General features: G+C 51.4%; 2 protein-coding genes and 2 non-coding genes across 11 annotated transcripts; 1 reads left to right on the plus strand and 3 right to left on the minus strand.

Annotated features, from left to right (window-relative positions):
* Positions 945-2,307, plus strand: OST4 (oligosaccharyltransferase complex subunit 4, non-catalytic). Of its 2 annotated transcripts, none has more exons than XM_005686923.2 (3): positions 945-1,140; positions 1,269-1,406; positions 2,055-2,307. In XM_005686923.2, the coding sequence occupies exons 1-2, from the start codon at positions 1,040-1,042 to the stop codon at positions 1,381-1,383; spliced, it is 216 nt and encodes a 71-aa protein (XP_005686980.2). In that variant the 5' UTR covers positions 945-1,039; the 3' UTR covers positions 1,384-1,406; positions 2,055-2,307. The 2 variants fall into 2 exon arrangements, with proteins under 2 accessions (XP_005686980.2, XP_005686981.2); XM_005686924.2 differs by lacking the exon at positions 2,055-2,307 and adding an exon at positions 1,475-1,485.
* Positions 2,154-21,213, minus strand: AGBL5 (ATP/GTP binding protein like 5). Of its 7 annotated transcripts, none has more exons than XR_001918831.1 (16): positions 19,713-19,914; positions 18,398-18,658; positions 17,986-18,157; positions 17,584-17,747; positions 16,719-16,896; positions 16,275-16,453; positions 15,406-15,862; positions 14,756-14,925; positions 14,301-14,436; positions 13,410-13,612; positions 12,577-12,791; positions 5,167-5,319; positions 3,973-4,085; positions 3,623-3,669; positions 2,999-3,129; positions 2,154-2,684 (listed from the first exon to the last, which is right to left on the minus strand). XR_001918831.1 is itself a non-coding variant. In XM_018055522.1 (15 exons), exons 2-15 carry the CDS (start codon positions 18,610-18,612, stop codon positions 2,513-2,515), a joined length of 2,658 nt encoding a protein of 885 aa, XP_017911011.1. In that variant the 5' UTR covers positions 18,613-18,658; positions 19,713-19,914; the 3' UTR covers positions 2,154-2,512. The 7 variants fall into 7 exon arrangements, 4 of the variants coding, with proteins under 4 accessions (XP_017911011.1, XP_017911012.1, XP_017911010.1 ...); XR_001918830.1 differs by lacking the exon at positions 19,713-19,914 and adding exons at positions 19,954-20,038; positions 21,136-21,213 and having other exon boundaries at positions 2,156-2,684; positions 3,623-4,085; XM_018055522.1 differs by lacking the exon at positions 3,623-3,669.
* On the minus strand, positions 20,222-20,294 carry TRNAA-AGC. Its single transcript has one exon. It is a non-coding gene; the product is annotated as a tRNA-Ala (tRNA).
* Positions 20,644-20,732, minus strand: TRNAY-GUA. Its single transcript is given in 2 exon segments — positions 20,644-20,679; positions 20,696-20,732. It is a non-coding gene; the product is annotated as a tRNA-Tyr (tRNA).

A 21,899-nucleotide genomic window follows, 5' to 3' on the forward strand; every position in this document is an offset into this window, starting at 1 on the left:
CTGTAGTTTTCTTTGGCTCAGAGAACCAGAGGCGTCCCCTGAGCCCTGGCCCCCCTCTACCGCAAAGCAACTGGCTTCCATTACCCCTGACAGCTCCAGAGCAACAGCCCAGCCCCCGGCCCCAGCCTGGCTTAGTGCCGTTCCCTTTTATGGTGAAGCTGAGGGAAAGCAAGAAGTGAGGGGGAGTAGGTTTGGGCTGGGCAGAGGGTTGTAAAGCCCCGGGCTGCCTCTCCCCTCAGGAGAGACCCTCGGACATCTACCCACTGTCATCTTTTTTTCTCCTCGGAGGCCCACTCTGCTTACCACCCACACGACCCCTTTTGCCGCTCCCAGCCCTTCCTCCTTTCCCCCCTCCCTGACATCCGGGGGGTGATTTCCCACTTGGCCTAAGTCCCACGGCTTGGGTTTTGATTGCAGGAGGGTCCGCCCTATTTCCGACGCCCACCTCTTGGGGTGGGATGGAGGGAGGGAGTCCGACTAAGGGAGGCACCGGTCAGATCACAGGCAGGATCGTTCTTTTTGGCGTATGTGGGGCAGTAAGGCTGGCGCGCCAAGGAGAGGGACCCGGCCGCCCCACTCCAGTCCCCATTCTACACCGCCTCTCATCCCTCTCCCCCCGGCCCGGGCCAGGGAGGGGGCCCTGAGGGCAGGGCGCAAAGGAAGCACCTGGCCGGGCCGGGAAGCGAAGGATGGGCTGCAGCGAGGGGGCCCGGGACAGGAGAGTGGCGGGGGTGGGGTGGGGAGGGAAACCGTCTAGGCTCAAGCCGAGCTCCTTGCCCGACCCGGCCGCCGCACCCTCACTCTAGCCCACTCCTTAGCTCCAGCGAGGTTGCCCTAGGGCCGCTAACCTCGTTCCGGGAAGCGCCAGCTGCAATCAGCTGCGCCGCGCGGCGTCTGGAGTGCGCGTCCACCCCGCGACCCACACGACGGCCCCTCCCTCTTCGGCCCGACCCAAGACCCCGCCCCTCGCGAGAGCGCAGAGGGAGCAGGCGAGACGCTGAGGCTAGAGAGCCTTACCGGCCGAGCCTCATACCCGGAAATGCCCGGTTTGGAGCCGAATTGGCGCTGCAGCCTTCCGGTCCAGGTTTACTACCTCAAGCTAGTCCCCAGACCGCGTCGGAGCCGAGCCCTGCTGATCAGGTAAGAGGCAGGCAGGCTCGATCCCCGACCCATAGGCGGTGACTGGACCAGGGCGGGGGCCAAGGACGGGTCCTGGTTTGGGCGAGGAGTGCGCTGGCCCGCGGCTCAGGCCCTCCTCTTCTCCTCAGCATGATCACGGACGTGCAGCTCGCCATCTTCGCCAACATGCTGGGCGTGTCGCTCTTCCTGCTTGTCGTTCTCTATCACTACGTGGCTGTCAACAATCCCAAGAAGCAGGAATGAGAGTGGCGCTTTTTCTGCCCCAGGTAACGGTCCGGGGCTGTAACGCCTAGCCCCTGGAGAGTGAGCGGGAAGGCCGCGCCAGGGCCTGCAGGGTTCCAGACTTCAAATCGGAACGTGTTGGGCCAAGCGTGATACAGTCCAGAAATGGGCCCCTTTATCCGCACAAAGTAGCGAGTGCCCAGCCCCCTTCCCCCTTAAACTGCTCCTTGCTAGAACGGAGTGGGTACCGTCAACCCATTCAGTCCCCATCTTCATGTCGTTCCTGATTTCCAAGTTGATAGTATGGGTGCAAGGAGGTACTGGCACCCTAAGGACTAAAGGTAATGAGGATGCCATCCAAGTATGAGGATTTGGGCTCTTCACTTAAAATAGTCCTTACTTTTCCAAGGTTGTTAGGTCTTTAGGCATAATTTTTTTATGGGGGGGTTGCAGAAATAGAGAATTCTATTTCAGGGGCACAGGGCGCTTATGTAGGGGGTGGCTACTATAGACCTAAGTCATAGATAAGAGTGGGATGGGGGGAGGTTGTATGAAGGGCTTGTAAACCAACCTGTAACAGTGGGTGAGAACTGTAAGGGGGAACAGGCTGGATGGGAGTTGATTCTGAAGGATAGCCCCAGAGGAAAGCTGCAGCATTTTCCTTACCTCAGGTCTTTCCCCCTCTTTTCTAGGGTTCCAGGACATAGTCTGAGGCAAGATGGAGGGTGTGAGGGGCCTTCACACTTCACTTCATCCCTTCTACCCATCACAGCATACAAAGCAACTACACCTGGATTTTTCCAAACAACTTTTATTTCCTGAAAGTCTTCCTTAACCCTATGGAACAAGAAGCTGCCACTGAATAGGGCCCAGTATAGGGGCTACTTTCTTTTCTACTCCCTCCCCCTAATATAAAAAAATATATATATATTTGTGGTCCCAAAATCTTCTGCTGTGGAGGGAGGGAAGGGGTGGCAGGTCCCTGCTTTGTCCTGTCTCAAGGTGATGCTTTGCAATGTCTCAGAACAGTGTGTTGGGTGTTCTAAGAAGTTACATAGAGTTGTCACATGGAATCAGCAGCTGAAAAAGGGGACTAGCACATTTGTCACTGTGTTCCCCATTGTGGGGTCATATCCTGGGCTTGAAGGCATCAGACCCGGGGAGAAAGAGTGAATGGGGGAGATTTAGGGACAAAACAAACCTCGGTTTGGCCCAAGGGCCCCCCACTATAACAAATCCGAGACTGGGAGCCAGACAGACTACAGGAAATAGGAGAAAAGGCGGGGGCGGAGCGGGGCCGCGGGGGCCCGGCCTGAGGCAGCCTGCAACAGAGAAAAGAGAGGAATCAGGGTTGAAAACTCAGCCCTTCTTCTGGTCTTTTAGCCAGGGGCTGGGACATGAGACAGACAAGATGGGGTGGTCTGATAGGGGTGCCTGAGGCCCTGACTGGAAGTTGTTCTCTTGTCTGCTGGAGTGAAGACTGAGAGCATGATGGAAAAAAAGTCAGCGACTGGATTCTTAATGGAGGTACATTTAGTCTTTAAGGGGTCAAAGGGAGAAGGGGAGGAAGAAAATGGTCCTGAATGGCAGAAATGGGAATAAGAGGTGGAATGAGGGGCTGGACACTGGTGCTCACCGTGGTGTGCAGCGGGGTCCCAGCTCCGGCTCACTGTTCTTCTTGGTCTGGGGGATAGGGGATGTGGGGCCCGAAGAGCCTCTCATCCCTCTGCGAGTCGGCGGTGAGCCCTGGGCCAACCTGGGCCTAGCCTGTGTGGACAGGGGGAGGCTAAGAGGCTGGATTCTTCCATGGACATTCTTGCTTCTAGGTTTCCTTCTAGTTTCCACGTGTACGAGTGTAGTATAGGGGTCAGCATGGGTACTAGGACCTTGAGTTCTTGGGCACTATGCCTAGCTGAGAGGGTCAGGCAGGATAATAGCTAAAAAACTCGGGTTCAGTCTATGATTATACAGTCCAAGCTTTACTTAACTAGGGGAGGCGAAAGGACCCAGCATTTATCCTTCATGGCTATACCACAGCCAAGATCTGGAGGAGTAGAAAAGCACGATGTGGAAAGATGTTGGAGTATTAGTAGGTCTGCTTCAGAGCCTTCACTGCCTCAGCCACTGCCAGAGCAGCTTAAGCTTCACCCATCCAGGCAGCTTCTGCCTGTACCCAACTTCAGTCAGCCTAGTATGGGGATCTGGACTGAATCGGGGCGGGTGGCACAGCTGGTCCTAGGAGCAGCAACCAGAGTGTTACCTGGGGAATCCGGGACCCCTCCTGGCGGGTAGTCTCCTCGGGCAGGTCTGGGCAGAAAGAGAGGAGAAGCTAAGGGCAAGGGCAGGCAAAGCCAAAGCTAGCAGGCTGAGGTGAGGGTATGTCTGGCAGGGATGCTGGGACTGGAAGCAAGCAAGAGACCTGGCTGAAGGGGATGGGAGGCACTTGACAGACAGGCATTCAGGCATCAGAGCAGCTCTCTGCTGTGGTTCTGGGGCAAGGATGTAAAGCATTGCTGGGCATTTTCCCTCCCGCTCCCCAGGTGAATAGCGCCTTGCTGGGCTCTGCCAAGAGTTGTTAGCTGGGGGCTGGGGAAGACCCCAAAATGTTACCTGTAGTCGGGTCCTAATACAGGGGATCCGAGGTCCAGCCCCCAGCAGACCTTTCCCAATCACCATGACGGCCTCTGTCTTGTCTCCTGAAGACAGGAATGAGCAGCTGCTCCCTAGGGAACAAAGGAACCTGGGATCAGGACAGGGCCATGGAGAAGAGGTAACTTCCTTTCCATCCGGGTTTCTCAATGCTGGCACTGTTGACATTTTGGACTGGATTATTCTTGGTTGTGGGGGGCTGCCTTGTGTGTTTCAGGATGTTTAGCAGCATCTCTGGCCTCGACTCAGCAGGTGGCATTTCTTCTCCTGCCTCCTCACTGTAACAACCAAAAAATTTCTCCAGACGTTGGCAAATGTCCACTGTTGTGCAAAACTGCCCCTCATTCAGAAGCACTGCATGCTCTAGTCTGGTCCAAGGGGTGGAATGGCAACTTGGAGCTTGACTCAGAACCCACTCAAGCTGAACTGCTTTGAATTTGTTAGTGTTATCCCATTTGTGTGTGTAAGCATTTAAGGATCAAGCAGCACCAAGACCGGTGGATTCAGGGCTACCCACCGAAGAGAGTTAACAGGTTGGGAGTAGCAGGCTCTGAGGGAGGCAGAAGATGTCAGACTGGAGTCTTAGAAATCATTCCCATCCAGTCCCTTACATGGCTGGGTCTAGAACCTAAAAGGAAAGGAGATGGTCTAGGCTCTCTATGTGAATGACACGATCCCGTAACGTGTGGTGATGATGGGTGAAAAGGCCTATGCTGTTTTCATTCTTCAGTTTTGTCTAATGTTGCCCAGCTCCTGGAGTCAGGGAGTGTGAATAAATAGCAGATAGGAAAAGTCCTCAGGTTCAACTGTAAAAATAAGATTAAATGAGATAATGTGCTTAGAGCAGTGCCTGGCACATAGTAAATGCTCAGTAAGTGGTAGCTTATTTTATTATACAAAGACATTCATAAAATTCCAGCTTCCTGTACAAGGGCATGGATATTAGTTTAGGGATTTAGGATAATCCAGGAGGATAACTGACGGCCCTGGTCTGGAGCGGCCTGCATAACAGGAAGTCAAGAAGGAGGTGCAGGTCATATGTCAGCAGAGCTGGAGGGGTTTCTTCAAGCCTAGTCAGGACTCTGGCCTACACCCTGGGAGGTAGAGAAGGAAGGAGGCTGACCAACCCAGATTTCAGTGGCAGTGAGTACAGACCTGATATGCTGAGTGAGTTGGGCAGTAGGCAGGAGCCCATGTGTGAAGAGGCTAGGTTAGAACTAGCAGGAGTTGGGGATGGGGCCAGGCTGCTTGAAGTAGGGCGATGGGTCACTGGCTGCTGCCGCTGTCTCCTGTCCTGGCTTCGGGGCTCTGAGTAGAAGGGACACAAGCAGATAAAAGGGCAAATAAATGAGGTATTGTCACTCCACTGCCCCACTGGCTTTCCCTTGTCAGCAGATGCCTGTTTTCCAGCTTGTTATCATACCAGCATCCCTCTTCTGAAGTAAATCTAAGATGGGTACAAAGACCTCATCACTTACTCCAGCTCTCCTTGTTCATCCAGCCCTCATCCTGCTTTACCTCTGTAGCTAACTAGCCTACTCACACCAGTTCCTTCTTAAGTTACTGAGCTTGGCTTTTTCTCCTCCCTCTAAATGCCCCTCTTCAACTACTTGTCCTGTCCCTAAATGCCAGTATCCCTCACCATTTTATCCTTCTCTCCTGCTCTTTGTGGTCAAAACTAAGTCTCCCTCTCGCCCTTTTTTCCTGAGCTGCAGTTCTGTCTACTGGTTGTTTCTACCTAGCAGTGTCTCATGACCCCTTGCTTCCTTTCCTTCTCCGTATCTTGGTGAAAAATCTGCTAGAAACTTTTGTTTCATCTTTCGACTCCTTCACATTTAGATTTGTATTTAACCCAAAACTGGACAGTTCACCCACTGCCTTCTCTTGAATTCCCTCTTTATTCACCTTTGCCATTACCAGTGTCCAGATACAATCTTTATCTCTCATCCAGGCTTTTAAAAAAATATTCTCCACTGGCCTCCCTAGCTTGAGTCTATTCCCTTTTATAATTCATCCTTCACACAGGTGCCAGAAATTATTATTCTAAAATACAAACCTGATCAAAAATCATTTTGACTCACACAGTGGGGAGATGCTAAAGGTCTTTTACAGGATAAAGTTCAAACGTTTGAACATGGCATTCAAAGCCCCACCTACTGTGGGTCCAGTTTACACACCCTCAGTAGGATGCTGACTTGATCCTCTGCTATAGCTTCTGTGGCTACTGGCTATGCTCTTCCTCTGCAATGCCTGTTTCTTCTTCCAGTGAACTCTGGACATCTTATATGTTCCATCTCAAATGTCACCTCTTTGAAAGCCTCCCTGACCATTAATAGTAAAATTAATTGTTCTCTTTTCTTTTTCTTTGTTCCCTCAGCAAGTAACTGTTTATGGTTTCTGTCTCCTTAACTAAATGTTAGTATATGTAAAGTACTTATAACAGTGCCTGGCACATAGTAAGCGCTCAATAAATGTTAGCTAATATTCTAATAGAAACTTTGAGTTTCTTGAGGGTAGGGACCTGGTCTTTTCCAACACTATGTTTCGAACACTATATCTCAGGGCCTGTAAAGTACTGCCTGGAAAAACAAAGACCTTAAACATTTCGTTTGCCTGGATAGCAGACACTCACTGCAGACCACGAGCTGACTCAACAATCCCTGTCTAAGGGCATATGGTTATACTCTTAAAGGGCAGCTCTCTTGGTCCCCTCTTTGTGGCTAGAGCCTCACTGCTACAGATTCTGAAAGGTGGGGTCCCAGTTGGGTAGATGGTGATGAGAAGGGGCAGGGAGGTGCTCAGGCATGGCAGGTCCCTCTTCATCATAGGGGGACAGCAGGTACCAAATGTTCTCAAACCAAATGAGCCATTAACTTCTGTGGAGCTGAATTTTATGCTGGTTATAGGATGCCAGCTGATTTCTGACAAAGCAACATGTGTTACGTGTAAAAAGCCTCATGTAAAAAGTAGGAAGTAGGTAACAGGAGTTTTATCTTGTCTAACTACACTAGCAGTGACAAGGGTACTTCAAGAACATTCCCAAACCAAATTTTAAAAAACTTATACTTGTATGAAAAAGGACGAGAAGAAAGGGAGAGATCTCAGAAGGAAGCTACTCTAGCTTTGAGGAGGTTGCCGAGATGCTGGGTACCAATTAGAATATAAGACCACAGACAGGAGTCAAAAACAGCCAGACCTTAGGAGCTAGTAGGAGTTGGCACAGCGATGCCAACAAAACAACCGAAGTCAGGGACTCATGGCCACAGTTAGATAACTTGAAACCTTATCCACCTCCAAAGACTCGAGAGATGCTGCACAGCCTAGATCTTGGTAATGGCTTCAGTTAAAACAGGGATGTCAAGATGATGTCAAGTGGCAGTGCACTTGGGTCACTTTAGATAATGAACTTATGACAGAGGGAGAAACACCAAGAAATACATGGTCTGACACAGAAGGATGCTGGAACCGTGTTAGGGGATGAAGCTTCACCCTACCCCAATAAAGGATAAAAGAGTGCAAGCAAGAGAGTGAAGGCCTCTGGGACGTTTGTAGGTTCCAGTCAGGAGCTAAGTGACACTCAAGATACAAAGCAAAATGAGCAAATGATATAAAAAATGCCAAGTGAAATGTAAAGATCAAGGGAAAGATATTAAGGATACATCCCTGGAATCCTGCCACTAAAGAGAGTTTCAGGATAGGAAACAAGTTTGGTTTAGGAGAGAGGCCTGATCTGAAAAATGGGAGGCATTTAAAGGTAGCACGTCATCACTTAAAAGCCTGTCTTAAGATGTGGCGGGGCCTGCTTGTAAATTTGGCAGCAAAAGCACACAGCCCAGTTTCTCATGTTTTGACTTCTGGGCCCTGGTGTCATCCAGGCTTATCCAGTCTCATTGTGAGAAGAATTAAAAGGAGGAGCTCCAACTCTTCTTGGTTCTAAACTATAGAAATGGCAGCTTAAGGCAGAGCACAAGTGGTGATGGGACCAGCTGTGCATCTGTGACCAGTTCCGAGAGGGTGCAGCATGGTCATCAGCCCCAAGGTTCCATCTGGGAGTGGCAGGTCAGTCCTGGGCAGAGGCCCAAGACGCAGAGCTAGACTGCATCTCACCACCGTTTTGAGTCAGAATGGATATTCTGAGGGCTCACAATTCTGGAGCAGTTGTGTACCCTTTGCCTAGGTCCGGCACCATCCCCACTTTCCCCAGACATCTTTAGAACTGTCCCTCCAAGTAGCACTCAGGTCTCACTGGATCCCTAGGACTATCACAGACCTGATTAATGCCCTTTGAGGGGTGGATAGGCAGGCAAGCCTCCATTCACCTCCCAGCTTCTTGCCTTTTATTTGTTCAACAAATATTTGGAAATCATTTAATAAGTGCCAAGCGTGTTGCTAGGTGATAAGGGAATAAACAGATGTGTTAGGAAACATTTCCTGCCATCAGGTAAGTTTTAATCTAAGGGCATATGGCTATTTAACATGAAACTTTTGTTTTCATGGGAAAAGGTAAAAGTGGTAATGGAGCTAGAGGCCTGGAGGCTTCCTATGTCCTTTGACTCACTTCTCAAAGGAACCTCTACTACTCATTGGCCTTGAGGTACTCCACCAGAAGCTGCCAACCAGCTGAGACAAGGCATCACGGAGGCCAGGAAAGAGTTCTGGTAATCTCAGCTTTAAGTGCCAGAGTTGGGATGGATTAGAGTGGCCTGGCCGTGGTAGGCTGATGGCTGAAGGCTCCCTGCTTTACTCTTAAGTCCCTGCCTGGTCTTTACACCAGTAGCCTGCCATGTAGGCCGGAAAGGGAGCGCCTCGGGTGCAGTTTAGGGAGCTCCAGGTCCTTGCCTGATCCTGAGAGCAAGTGCCTTCTTCAGTCATGTGTCCTAGGCAACTCGCTGGTGTCTCTCTCCACCCCCAGCCCCGAGCCGGCCTTGTTTTCATGAATGCGTAGCCAACAGGAGGAGGAGCTTGTTTATTCTCCGCCCTTTATCCAGCAGGTCCTCTGAACTGTCTGCCTTTGTTTTCACACCCCTAAACTGCCCACTTCAGCAATGACATTAGCTATTCCCCAGTGATCTGGCACTATAGCCAGGGGGGTGCTGGGAGGCAGGGCCTACTCAGGCTCTTTCAGCTTCCTGCCCCCGCAACATTTCTATTCACCCCAAGTTGGCTACTGTGGGGCTTCTAAAATGTCATTCCCCAGCCTCTGAGGACAGGCCCAACCAGACTAGTTAGTTCCCTGAGGCCCTGCCTTAAGCTGCTGGCTGGGATACCTAAATAGTTTTCTAGATAGCCCAACCTCATGTTCTGTTCTAGCCAATAAAGGACTGCCATTAACTAACCTACAGTTACATAGGATATTTTTTATGTATTAGTGGGAATTTTCTTAAAAATAAGTTCATAAGTAAAAAAAAAAAAAAAAAAAAAACCTTCAGCAATCCCAGTTTGGGGATTTGGAAGGTGTATTTACAGATGCTTTTTAGTTAGATCTCCATAGAGATGAGGGTCATGGTTTTCTAATCTTGGAAGACAAAGGGTGCCTAGATGTGGTGAGGGCCCAGAGCCAGGTGTGTAGAACCAGATGTCACAGAGCTACAGCACAGGACAAAATGAAGTTTTCCCAGTGTGAGTTGAAGATGCCAAGTCCAGTACCACGGTATGCATCAGAGGTCCCTATCCCACGCCAAGGCTAGTCTCCCATCCTGGAGTCTTATCAGGGCCTTTGAGATGGAAGTGGCAAAAACTGGAGCAACAGCAAATCCTCAGGAGAACACGGGAGTCAAGATCCCTGGGTCCGCTCTTTCAGCTCCTTACAGTATTCCTGTCTGGCATTATTAGGAATCTTCCTGACCTCTTCAGAGATAGTTTCTTGTTCCTACAAATATTTATGCAAGTCCATAGGGTGTCCTGATTCTCAAACCAGCTCTCTTTCTGCTTCTAAGCTCATTTGCTGCTGCTGCTGCTAATTTACCTGGGGGAATATAGCTTCTCACTTGGTTTCACCTGCACCTGTATGTGGAAGACTCTTAGATACAACCCTGATATCACCTTTCTGCATTTTGGCCCTTTTTCTGCCTGTGAAAGACTCAATTGTGTCCGACTCTTTGTGACCCCATGGACTACATAGTCCATGGAATTCTGCACACCAGAATACTGCAATGGGTAGCCATTCCCTTCTCCAGGGGATCTTTCAAACCCAGGGATTGAACCCAGGTCTCCCGCATTGTGGGCAGATTCTTTACCAGCTGAGCCACTAGAGAATCCTTTTTCTTCCTGTAGGACATCTCCATATAGGTAGCTCGTGATATCCAAGCAGGTCTAAAATAGATAAACAGCACTCTTCTTCAGACAATGTCTTAATGTCATCATGACATACTCCTTTAGCTTGTAACCATGAAGCTCTCAAGTCTTTCTCTTCCACCACCACTGAATCCCTCCATTTGTTTCTATTATATACCTTCATAGACCCTGGTACAGGCACTCGTCATCTCATGTATAAACTACTGCAAAGGACCACATCTCCCATCCCTGCTAGATTTCTATATAAACAGTTCACAGACAGCTTGCTTAAGCAGATCTTTTGTTCCCATCATGAGAAACACAGTCACTGCCATATTGTCTTTGTTAACACATAATCTTTTGTTTTCAAGACATTTCAGCTTCCTCCTCCCACCTTTCTTCCCGATTTCCACAGGGAAGGGTTTGCTCTTTGAATCAGCTAGTGTGCCTGCTTGTCGTCCTCTCTACACATAGAGGTCCTGGCTATCACTCTCATCTCTGGAGTGTTCTTATTAAACCATAAACCACACCCATTCCTCAAAACCACTTCTCAACTGATCATCCTTTGGGTGATTACTCTTGTGTTTATCTACAGCAGTGGCTCCCCACTTGCTTACAGTGCACTTTTCTGCTGTGTTTACAGCCCTGTGTCCCTTAGGAAGTTTTGAGTCAGTCCATCAGCAATTACTTTGTACTGACTGTGCCTGTTTTCTAATAGTTATTTGGGGAAAGTAACAAAGAAACAGCATAGGTTTCTCACTCAAGGAGCTTAATACAGCACTCTACATTGGGGTGAAGGTGAGGGGGTGGAGTAGGGAAGATGTTAATAAAATATTGACTAAAAACTGCCTAGAATCCTCCAGTGATGACCTAGAAAAGGCTCTTCACTGTTTCCCTTTTGTAGTCAGGGAAGAAGATTTAGGGTTCATATTCCTTCTATGAGTTAAGAGGAAAAGAAATTAAAAGAAGAAAAAGTATCCAGATTTAAGATAGGAAACTCAAGTATGCCAGAAGGCAAAAAGACCTAAGTTTGAATAACTATCACTTAATAGCTGTGCAACCTTGGACCAGTGAACCTTCAGCACCCTCAGCTTCCTCATTAGAAAAATGGAAATACCACCTATCTTCAGGGTGCTTGTAAGGATTAAATGAAATAAATATGCAGTACTATTTTGTTCACTGTTTAACGCTATTTAAATATAAGGCATTATTACTGCTTTAATACTCAAACAGTGTACAAAAGTGTCCTTTCTCAATGAAGACAGACTCTCTTGAGTGGGGCTTGGAACCTAAGCAGAAGGTAACTATGGGGTCTGCCAGGGACAACATCTTATTGGTCAAAGCTGCTGAGGACCACTGCTCTCTCTCCTGTGGCTGCTCTAATTAGCAGTCATTTCCACAGCCAATGACGCCAGGGCATGTTTCTGCTCTGCACCAAAAGCTTTGTTGCAAGCTGAGCAGCTGTGAAGTGCTGACAAGGACAAGTGCAGCTTGAAGACCAGCAAAGCTCAGTTTTTAGTGTATAAACCTCTATACTCTGGCCAGACTGCTGTAGCCCAGAATCCACATACAATGTTGATTTCTGATCTAGTGTTATTTCCAGGAATAGCACTGTAACAGTCGCCCTACTCCAGTCCAGGTCACTCCCAAGGAACAACTCTGAAGTCCCTTCCTCTTCTTTTTCCTTAAAGGCCCACCTGTTTCTGGTCAAGCAGGGTCTTAATGGCCAAACCTAGGGGCACAGTTGAGGGACTGTGGCTACTGCTGTAAGGGGCTGGATTGTGAGCCTAGTACAGAAGCTGTCTGTAGTAGTTCCATGTTTCTTTGGAAAAGCTAGCATCCTTCCAACACTTTCTGAACAGGCTCTGAAGCCAGGAACAAGTTCAGCTATAGAGACCCTGGGTAGGATCTCTGCATGGTGCTGTGACTGACTGTGAGGAAACCTCCTTATCCTTCCTGCTCCCAAGACAGACCAGCCCTGTCCTTGACGTGGAGGCTCCATGTCTCAGCGTGACCCTGCTCTGGCCAGTGATTCTTCCTTGGGCACTTCCTGCCTCCCAGCATTGCTGAAACCCAAGACCCCGGACTCCCGTCTCTACCACACAGTACCGTCTGGAGCTCGTGCCGCAGGGAACACCAAGGTCGCAGAAGAGGCTGCAGATTCTGCTACAAACTAATTTTATTGATTCACCCCTTGGTCCCAGGCCGAGTGTGCATCTTCAAGCTCTCACTTCCCCCAGCAATGCCCCAAACAACCAAACACCTGTTGCAGGGGCTCCCAGACTAGCTTACCTCTGACGGGGCCCAGCACCCGGTGGCTGACCTTTTGGGTGCTAGAGCCCAGGCCTGGCAGCCCCGCAGGCCGGCTGCCATGAAAAGGAAAGCTGGGGGAGTTCTTCATCTGTGGAGAATTTTGCTGGCTGCTGCTGCTGCCACCAGCACTTGTGCCAGTACTAAAACTTCGTGCGCGGCTCAAGGTGTTTTCAGAGCAGGAAACAGGCAGTCCGCTGCAAGAAGCAGACACCAGTTAATCCTGGGCCAGGAGATTGTCTTGCATTGTCTTCCCTGGTATGATACTCAGTGCAGCGTCACCTCTGTGGTGAAAAGTCTCAGGGACTCATTCTGAGGTGGCAGGGAGGAATCTGTGTCCATGGATAAGGAATCTAACGTGGGGCATCTCAAGTTGCCTGGGGGCCCCTGTTCACACTTGCACGTTCCTGCTGAGAATATACTAAGAGCCGTGTGGGCTAGCCCTGGGCAGCTTTAACTCCCAGTGAGGTCCCCATTGTCACCCTGGTGCTGCCCTGGCCCCTCAGACATTCACAACTACAGGAAGGTGAGACCCACCCCTGGGGACCCTCACCCTAGTTCTACTTGATTTTGAGCTCTGGAGCAGGAAATCCCCTAACCTGCTTTTCCGACATCTTGGAAGTATGTAGTGCTACATAAATGGGAAGAGGATCCCATTCCGAAAAATGCACTAACCTTCCTAATCTGAATTCACCCTGGAAACATTCACCACATGGTTCTTTTGGAAGTTGAGAATCACACAAATTCCTTGGAACTCTTTGCTCTAGAGCCCTGTTCCAGTGCCCCAGCCTCTCCCTCCTCGCTGCTTATCTTACTTGTTACTTCTGGGTGGGGTTCGAGAGCCTCTCTTCTTGCTGAAGCTCATGTTCACAGTGGTGCTCAGGCCTCGGCTGCTGCGCACGTGTTTCAGCATCCATGCCCGGAGGTTTGTTAGGCTGCTGTGCTCTGACAGCACGATCCGGGGCCACGGGTTGCACTCCGCCATGTCCAGAGCTGCAATGGCCATAGCTCGTCCCACCTGTGGGGAGTCCAATTTGGCTCAGTGTCTTGGTCTTCCAACCCAGGAAGCTGTTTCCATACATGGGTGCTGTGTTGGCTTGGGATGCACAGCCCACTGGAAGGGAAAGAGAGGCCGGCCTCATATTTGCTCAATGACTGTGTCAACTGTGGTGCTCAGGCTGTTTATTGCAAAGTGAATTTAGGGCTGTCCCCTAAATGGCTGCCCATCTGGGGCCCTCGTCCATTATGAGCAGGGGCAGGTGGGCTTTCGGGATGGCCCCAGGGAGGAGTTTCACCAGCAGGAGAAGGCACTGGGATCTCTCCTATAACCCACAGTTGTTTCTGTTCCTCTCATGTGCCCCAGGACACCGGGATCATCAGGACCTCTGTAGAGGGGGTGCTTTGAACTCACGAGGGAACTAATCCAATAGAAGGGGGAAGATAGCTCACAGGCAAAGAATGTGACTCAGCTGTGCTAGGAGAGTCTCTACGGCAGGGCTGGGGGTCAGGGTAGCGCCCATTCATCCCGATACCTTTACAGTCAGAGGCCTGGTGCCTATTAACTGAGGAAAACCGCCACCATGGTTGAGGTGAGACGGCAACAGCGGTGAGCCTTGCCTCAGAGGACCTGAGAGTCAGGTGGCAGAGGTGAAGGCCTTTCCAGACTTTGAGGTTTCCCTTTCCCCACTCATCCCCTGCATTCGTACCTGCTCAAACAGTTCCACAGTGTATCTGGAAGGGAAGGCCGGCGGGGGAGGGGGGCTGGCACGCCCGTTGTCATGGCAGGCGGCAGGGATGCTGTTTACTGAACGTCCAGTGTTGTAGTTGCATTCAAGTGTGTAGCTAAGACACGGAGACCTTTATCAGACAGAATCTGGACAGAACCATGGGGGACAAACTAGGCGGTCTACGAGATAATCAGCTGGGGTAGAGTGCACAAATAGAAAGGGCTGATCCCCAGCAACTAGCAACTGACCCTGGCACTTCATCACAGAAGAAAGGTCCCCCAAAAGGTAGTGTCCCAGACTAAAGACAACCACACAGTTGTGAATCTGTCCTCTGGAAAGACTTCATCCATCCCCTGCCCCTCACACACCCTACACTGGGTTATTGTTTTCTTTGGGCAGCTATTTCATCCACTGTATCTCAGTTTCCACCCAACCTGTGGATTATCCCTGAGGCTTTGTAGATTGCAACCCGGCCGCTTCCCTCTTTAGACTGGCCATCTCTGCGGTCTCGGGCATACATGTTCTTCTCTGAGAAATTGCAGCCCTGGAAGTCAAAGTGGGCTGAGTTCAAGGAGATGAGCTTTGGATACAGCATATTTTCCACCTGTTTGGGTGAGGAAAAAGGCAACTCAGACGGAGAGACAGAGAGAAAGAAAGGATGGGGCAAGGAAGAGATGCCTAGTGTGGGGTCATGTGCCTTCACACAGCAGACAGACACCTTCAGAACCCTCAGCAGTAGTCAGCATTGCTTACATCCTCACTGAACGTTTGACAATATTTCTAGGTATTGGGAAGGCTACCTCTTTTTAAGCCCTTCTCTCTGATAATATAAAATTCTCCTTCTCCCCTGGTGTTTGAAACTCTAAAAAACTATGATGCTAGTAGCTTGACCTTTCAGAGGTCATGATGTAACACAACAAGGTGCTGCCCCTTCTTGGCCCCTGGAGTTCTCTCAGAATAAGCTGCCTCTTGTCAGCCCCAGGCCTTCCTGCCAGAAGGCCCTCTTTCCTCTGTTCATAGCCTGAACTTCATCTCCTGACTTGTAACACTCCCCACACTCACATGACATTCTGCAGATTCCCACCTGGGTGTTCTCGTCACTAAAGCTGTTTCCATACATGAAGCAGCCCCTTTTGGAAGCATGTCCGTGCAGGTCCACGTAGTAAGCAACACCACTCTCTCTGGGGGGGATGGCATCGGGGGCCGGCTGTTCCACCTCAGCTGACTCCTGTGGCGTAATCCACACGCTGTTGGGCTTCTGCTCGGCTGCCTCAGTCTGTGTCCACGCCTCAGGTTTATCCCCGCTGGATGAGCGCCCAAGGTGAGCTCTGTTTTGGAGACTGTCAGCTTTCTCAGGGTCAGAGAGGGGAGCATCAGGAGGGAGATGGGAACTGTGCTGGTGCTCAGAGGGACTCTGGGAGTTCAGCCGGGAATGCACGTGGTGGTAGAGAAGCACAGCTTTAGCCCCATAGATGGCCGGGTGCAGGACTGCATCAGGCTTCAGGTACTGACGGTTCAGATTCACTCCACGCGAGTCTGTGCTGCAGGGAGACAAGGACCAAAGCAGGGGCTTGACGGCTGGGCCAGTGAAGGAGACACGTGGCAGATGGAAAGAAAACTGACTTATGAAACGAGAGGCTGAAGCTGCAACGGGAAAGACAGAACTGATGCTGGCCCTCTCCCTGGTCAGCTGTTATCCCTCCTACAGAAAGCTAAAAGACAGCTCCCTCTACCCAGATGCACCTATGGATATGCTGGCTTTACTCCCCTAGAAAGTGCCACTGGATGGGATCCTATTTGTTCTCAGCTCACTGGATGATCACAGGGACTTGCCTGTGTTAGGGTGCAAGAGGACTGGGAACACAGACACTACATACAAGGCTAACAGCTGGCACTGGGACTCAGGTTATAAGGGGACTGGGATCAATCCACGTGGCTGGGCACACCTCTTACCGGTAGTGACCCCGGACGACCCCATCAGGATTCAACATGGGAATCAGCTTAAAGACAAACAGGCGACGTAGGGTTTGGGCCCGGGGGTCGTCAGGTCGAAGAATGAAGTCCAGAAAACCGTTGAAGACAAAGCTAGATGGAGTCTCCCCCGGGTGTACCCTACTGCTTAAGAAGAATATCTGAGGTGAAGAGGAGAGCAGTTATTAGGTCATTTGCTCTATATACCAGGGTAACCATGCGGGGATGGCGGTGGGATGAGGTGCAAACAGCCATTGGATTTCCAGCTGGTTGAGTATGCAACTGGAATAGGAGCTGTCACACCTGCCTCAGAAAGCAGGCTGAGGTCGTGTCTACGGGGCCAAGGGATAATATGGCCTCAACCTACCAGCAGTGCCTGCGGCTGGGCCAAGGCCAGGGTACTACCTTTATGCTATTTCTACTCACTCTCTTGCCTGTGAAACGGAATGGTCGGGGGGTGCTGGCATCAGGGAATAGCTGCTCTAGACGGGGCTCTCGATCTTCTCGAAGCCCATGGCAGGAACTGATCGTCAGTAGATCTACACGAAGTCCATCCAGAGAATAGCAGAGGGTCTCCCGATGGTAATAGATGGTATCCAGGGGGCTGTAGATGTGAAAGTCATGAAGCCAGAAGTCCCTGAAGTCCTACCAACCAGTGGGCATGGTCACCAGCCCAGGATTTGTAGGATCTGGTCCTTCACCATAACCTTTGGGGCCTTCTAGTCCCTCACAGTGTTAAATGAGCCTGAGGATTTGGGTTGGGTCTAAATTGTCAGTGGAGAAGAAAATGGCAACCCACTCCAGTGTTCTTGCCTGGAGGATCCCAGGGACAGGGGAGCCTGGTGGGCTGCCATCTATGGGGTCGCACAGTCAGACATGACTGAAGCAACTTAGCAGCAGCTACATTGTCAGAATGCAGGGAACAGGACAGGATGAAGTTAAAGTTCTATTCCCCAGTTTATGGTGCCCTAAGGTAGACTACTTTGCATAGACACATAGAGGTGGCCTCTCTTGGGGCAGGAAAAAACAAATGTGTGCTGCGCAGTGGCAATGCTGGCTAAATTCTGGGAGATTGATGGGAGCTGGGATATTAAGAGACTTGAAGTAGGCAGGTGATGAGCGGATGGTGGGATGCCAAGGTCAAGGTCACACAGAAACATCTGTCAGGGGTACCCGAAGTCCCACATGCTGTACAGAGGTTTGGGGTCAGGGCTCTGAGGGCAAGCTCCAGGAGTACCAGAGGTGCTCTGCGGTCCAGGACTACGTGACAGGAAAAGAATGGGGCTGGCACCTGCTGTGGGTAGGGCTGTTCTCCAGAAAGCGCTGGTCTAGCTGGCTTAGCAAATCCTGGCAGTCACTGTAGGAGAACGGGTAGCAGAAGGCGAAGAAGGTGGTAGCCCCACGGCCTTCCACGAAACGGTGAATGAAGGATAACACAAACTGTGTCTCTGTCATCTGAGGAGCAGAGGAGGAAGAGGGAGGGGCAACACACCATTGGTGTCAGAACTAAGAGCCTACTGGGTCGACCACCAGGAGCTGACCTCACACCCTCATCACTTTTACCAACACTCTTCCCTCTGCGACACGCCGTGACAACCAGGTCCTTCTGGGCTTCCTGAGGCAGAGCTTATCATGGACTCCAGCTGGCACCAGAGGGACCCAAGTCTGTCTTTCCTCCTCATGGAAAATTTACCTCAAAGGTGGGCCGGTCTCGAATGCGTTCCCAGCGTGGCCGAGTGGGCAGTGTACGCACAAAAGGAGCCATGCCCTGGGAATACAGCTTGCTTTGCTTGTTCATGTTCATGATATTGATCTTGATGAGTTTCCCTGGAGTTCCTCCTCGGACGCTGAAGTAGAACCACGACCTGAGGGCCAGAGTAGGAGAGACATATCATTCTACACAGGAGGGTTGGAGAGGGGCTATGTGGGGGGGTGGGGGTGGGGGACTGGAGCAAGCTAAACTGGGAAAGGGCTACTGGGTAGAGAATGAGGGGGATGCGGTGGGAGAGGAAGGGTGATGTGCTGGCACGAACTCTCAAAGGGCTAACAGAAGACGCAGGGCCCACCTCTCTTCCTTCTTCCACCCTCCATTACTTTCTTCTTACCTGTTCCCATTCTCAAATTCTGTTTCAGCACAGTCTGGTCGGGTCCACACATTGAATTCATAGTCAGGAGAAGAAGCAATGCTGCTGGTGGAGGCTGATGCCCCACCCGCTACTCCTTCCCCATCATTAGACACAGATTCCACCTTCTCCACATGGGCTAGGTTCCCTGAATCAAAGCGAGAACTGAACAGCAATCCCCCACAGCGCAGCTCCATGGTGGGGCTGGGAAAGCATCCTCCTGCACCACTCAGGCCCTGAGAGCTGGAGAAAATGTGGGGTAGGCAGGAGAGGGAAGAAAAATGAAAACGTGTTCTTTGGGTATCGCTGGGTAAATGAGAGCTCCTCTAAGGGAGTACTATAAGAAGAGGCTCTCTTCCCCTTTAAAAAAGGAACATGTGGCCCTCCAGCAAAGGCCAAGAATAAGCAATATTCTGTCCCCACACTAAGGATTATAACTGACTTCAAAGGACCCTATTTTACCACAGTGTGGCTATTCCAAAATGAAATACTCTATGACTTAAGTATGTCGAGAAACACTAGACTCTAAGCTTCTTTGCAGCCCTAAGATGAGAGTAGAGAGGTCCAACTGCCCAAAGCTAGCCATAATACACCAACTACAACATAACGCCAGCTTGAAAGATGGGCCACTCTGTACCTCCAGCTAAGAGCAGAAGGGAAAGAACCAAGTTTCTAACTTGAGATTGACAGCTCTCTCTCTCCACTCCTCTGCTTTCACAAGTACTGACCCGGCATTTTTCTGCTGCGCCCTGAGCCCTGGAAGGGCTGGTTCTTTTTTTTTTTTTTTTACCCCATGCCTATTAATTATGAAAGAAAACTAGACATGTGGCCTTTGCCAAGCCAAAGTTAACTGGGCAGAAGCCACCAGCTCACATGGAGACTGCAGCTTAATCCCCCTAAGGGTGTTCCATACCGCCCCCTAAGCACCGAGGCCCCTGAAAAAGTTAACCTGGTAGTTGTGGGTCAGTAATCGGTATTCTGAGCATCTCTAAACAAAAGTGGTAGAGACCTACTTGGGGACAGGGGATGGCTTCTCGACCCACGACTCCGAAGGACCCTCACACCAGGACCGAGCTTGCCCCGGCTCGTTGGTTTGGGATGGGTAGGGGCGGACTCACACTCGAGGGAGGTTAACAAGGCAGGGCGTAGGTGAGGCCACGGGAGTGGGGGCGGGGCGGGACCAGCCTGAGCGAGGGGCGGGGTGGCCCAGCCGGGTGGGCTTCCAGAGGGGCTGCGGGCCGCCGAGGGCTGAGAAGGGGGCGGGGCCGGGGCCCGCACTCCACGCAGAGCCCCTCACCTCTCTCCGGGCCGGTGATCCCGCTCCCTCTCCCGCTAGCGAGGCGCCACCTGGGCCCCGGCACCCGGGCCCTCCACCCAGGACCCAAACAAAACCCGAGCGCCGCGGTGCCGGGACCCCGCTCTGCCAGGAAACAAGAAGTCTCACGCCTATTGGCCGCGGGCACAGCTGGCTACCCGCCCAGTAAGGCGCGCTGCCATTGGTCAGCACACCGGGGTTCCCTCGCACGTTTAGCGGGTACCTGAGCCGGTGTTTGCGGGCTCGACCCGCAGGCGCGGCTGGAGGATTCCACCTGCGTCTTCTCGGAAGACGGTTAACGGCCTTTGCTACCGGGAGGAGAAAAAGGCAGTGATCAAAAAGGACCCTGGAAAAGACTCACCTGCAAAATAAAAGGACCGCGTGTGAAGCTGGTCATTGCCTACCGTACTCCTTTGTGTATTACAAAACACCCACAAGGTTCAGCCACTCGCGGTTGGGAAAGTCTTCCAATGCATGGGGCAAAAACCGATTGGAGGATGCGGGCATCGATCCCGCTACCTCTCGCATGCTAAGCGAGCGCTCTACCATTTGAGCTAATCCCCCAGCTGCTTTTGGCTGCTTTCCTTTTGCCTTACAGGTTGTTCTGCAGTGTCCGCTGACCAGCGGACCCGCCGTGATTGGGGAAATTCATTTGGCTTAGCACCGAGTGCAGTGGGACCGCGGACAGGATTTTTAAAAGCAGGCATATAATAATTACACATAAGCAATAATAAACCTTATTTAAAAGCACAGATTAGCAGTCCTTTGCATGTAACCCACAAGACAGCATAACCGTACCTCGAGTGTTTACCGCATATATCTTTCAAGGAACACCGGCAGTGCGCAAACTCAGTGGGTTTCTAGGTAAGCTTTTCTCTTACGAGGAAGAGAAGGTTAAAAAGATCTTACGAAGTCCTTCGAGCCGGAATCGAACCAGCGACCTAAGGATTGCCACAGCTCACTCACTACAGTCCTCCGCTCTACCAACTGAGCTATCGAAGGCCCCGCTGTTAATGGTGACTGCTGCTGTCCCTCTAATACTTACCAAGGCCACACTCCAGGGTCTCAAAAGCTTTGAGGAGGCCTAGCGCCCACCTTCTAAAGAAGCTCTTCCAGGCTGTACAGAACAGGAACCTGGAGGCAGAAATGCGAGCAAAGGACTCTGCCAAAGGACCCGCTTTCCAACCGGGACCAAGGAAACACGGACCACACAGGTCCCTTCCGTTTCCGTGCTTTTTACAAAACGATAGCCCCCGACACTCCACCCGCGGTGGCTTCTACAGTACTGCGGACGCTTAGAGACCCGGCCCACGACCCTGACTTCTGATTTCTCCAGCCTGGCCAGCATGCCCACTTGCTCTACTCTCGCCAGGCGCCTGCGGGGTTTGCAAAGCCGAAGGCTTACGTTCGCTATTTCCGCTCCTCGTTTCCCTCCGCTGTCTCCGCGGTCGCCAACATAGTCCTACTTTCCTCCTGATAGGAAGGACATTCATTCAGTCAATTAACCCATGTTTGTCGGGATCCCTTCCTCCTATGAGCAAGAAAGATACAAACCACGGAGCTGCTGGAGGCGAGCGGGGCGGCCCAGGGGAGGACGGCGCGGGACGCCGAGGGCTTAGCGACGCCCGACGCGGCCCGGAGCCGGGCGGGAAGTCGGGACGCTTGCCTCCCCTAGACCCTCGCCCCTGCCGGCCTCACACCTGCGTCTCCTTTCAGGGGCCTGGCGTGCCAGCCCACAATCCTTTGCCCACCAGAAGCTCCCGTGGTTTTAAAACAAAGAAACGCACCTAGAACCCATTTCCTGTGTGCGGCTCGGCTTTCTGTGTGGCGGGGTGGGTGTGCGGGGAGACCGATCTCCATTGCCTGCTCTGCGACCACCGCCTGAGCTACCCCGGGTCACAGTCTCCCCGGACGAATCCAGGTCAGACGAGGGTTTCAAGCCCCTGGCGACTCCGACATTTTGTGGGGTCCCTCAGCTCAGTTCAGTTCAGTCGCTCAGTCGTGTCCGACTCTGCGACCCCATGAACCGCAGCATGCCAGGCCTCCCTACCCATCACCAACTCCCAGAGTCCACCCAGACCCATGTCCATTGAGTCGGTGATGCCGTCCAACCACCTCATCCTCTGTCATTCCCTTCTCTTCCTGCTCGCAAACTTTCCCAGCATCAGG

This window comes from Capra hircus, chromosome 11, assembly GCF_001704415.2.
Source record: "Capra hircus breed San Clemente chromosome 11, ASM170441v1, whole genome shotgun sequence".
NCBI classification, from domain to species: domain Eukaryota; kingdom Metazoa; phylum Chordata; class Mammalia; order Artiodactyla; family Bovidae; genus Capra; species Capra hircus.

What these genes read in the sequence shown, in the direction of transcription:
- OST4 (XM_005686923.2), top strand. Translation starts at nt 1,040, where the DNA reads ATGCCCGGTTTGGAGCCGAATTGGCGCTGCAGCCTTCCGGTCCAGGTT. An exon ending in AGCCGAGCCCTGCTGATCAG is followed by an intron (nt 1,141 to 1,268) that starts GTAAGAGGCAGG and finishes TCTTCTCCTCAG; the next exon opens with CATGATCACGGACGTGCAGC.
- AGBL5 (XM_018055521.1), bottom strand. Translation starts at nt 18,612, where the DNA reads ATGGAGCTGCGCTGTGGGGGATTGCTGTTCAGTTCTCGCTTTGATTCA. An exon ending in GAATTTGAGAATGGGAACAG is followed by an intron (nt 18,158 to 18,397) that starts GTAAGAAGAAAG and finishes TCTGGCCCTCAG; the next exon opens with GTCGTGGTTCTACTTCAGCG. An exon ending in CAACTCACTCAGCATATCAG is followed by an intron (nt 4,086 to 5,166) that starts GTCTGTACTCAC and finishes TTTGTTCCCTAG; the next exon opens with GGAGCAGCTGCTCATTCCTG.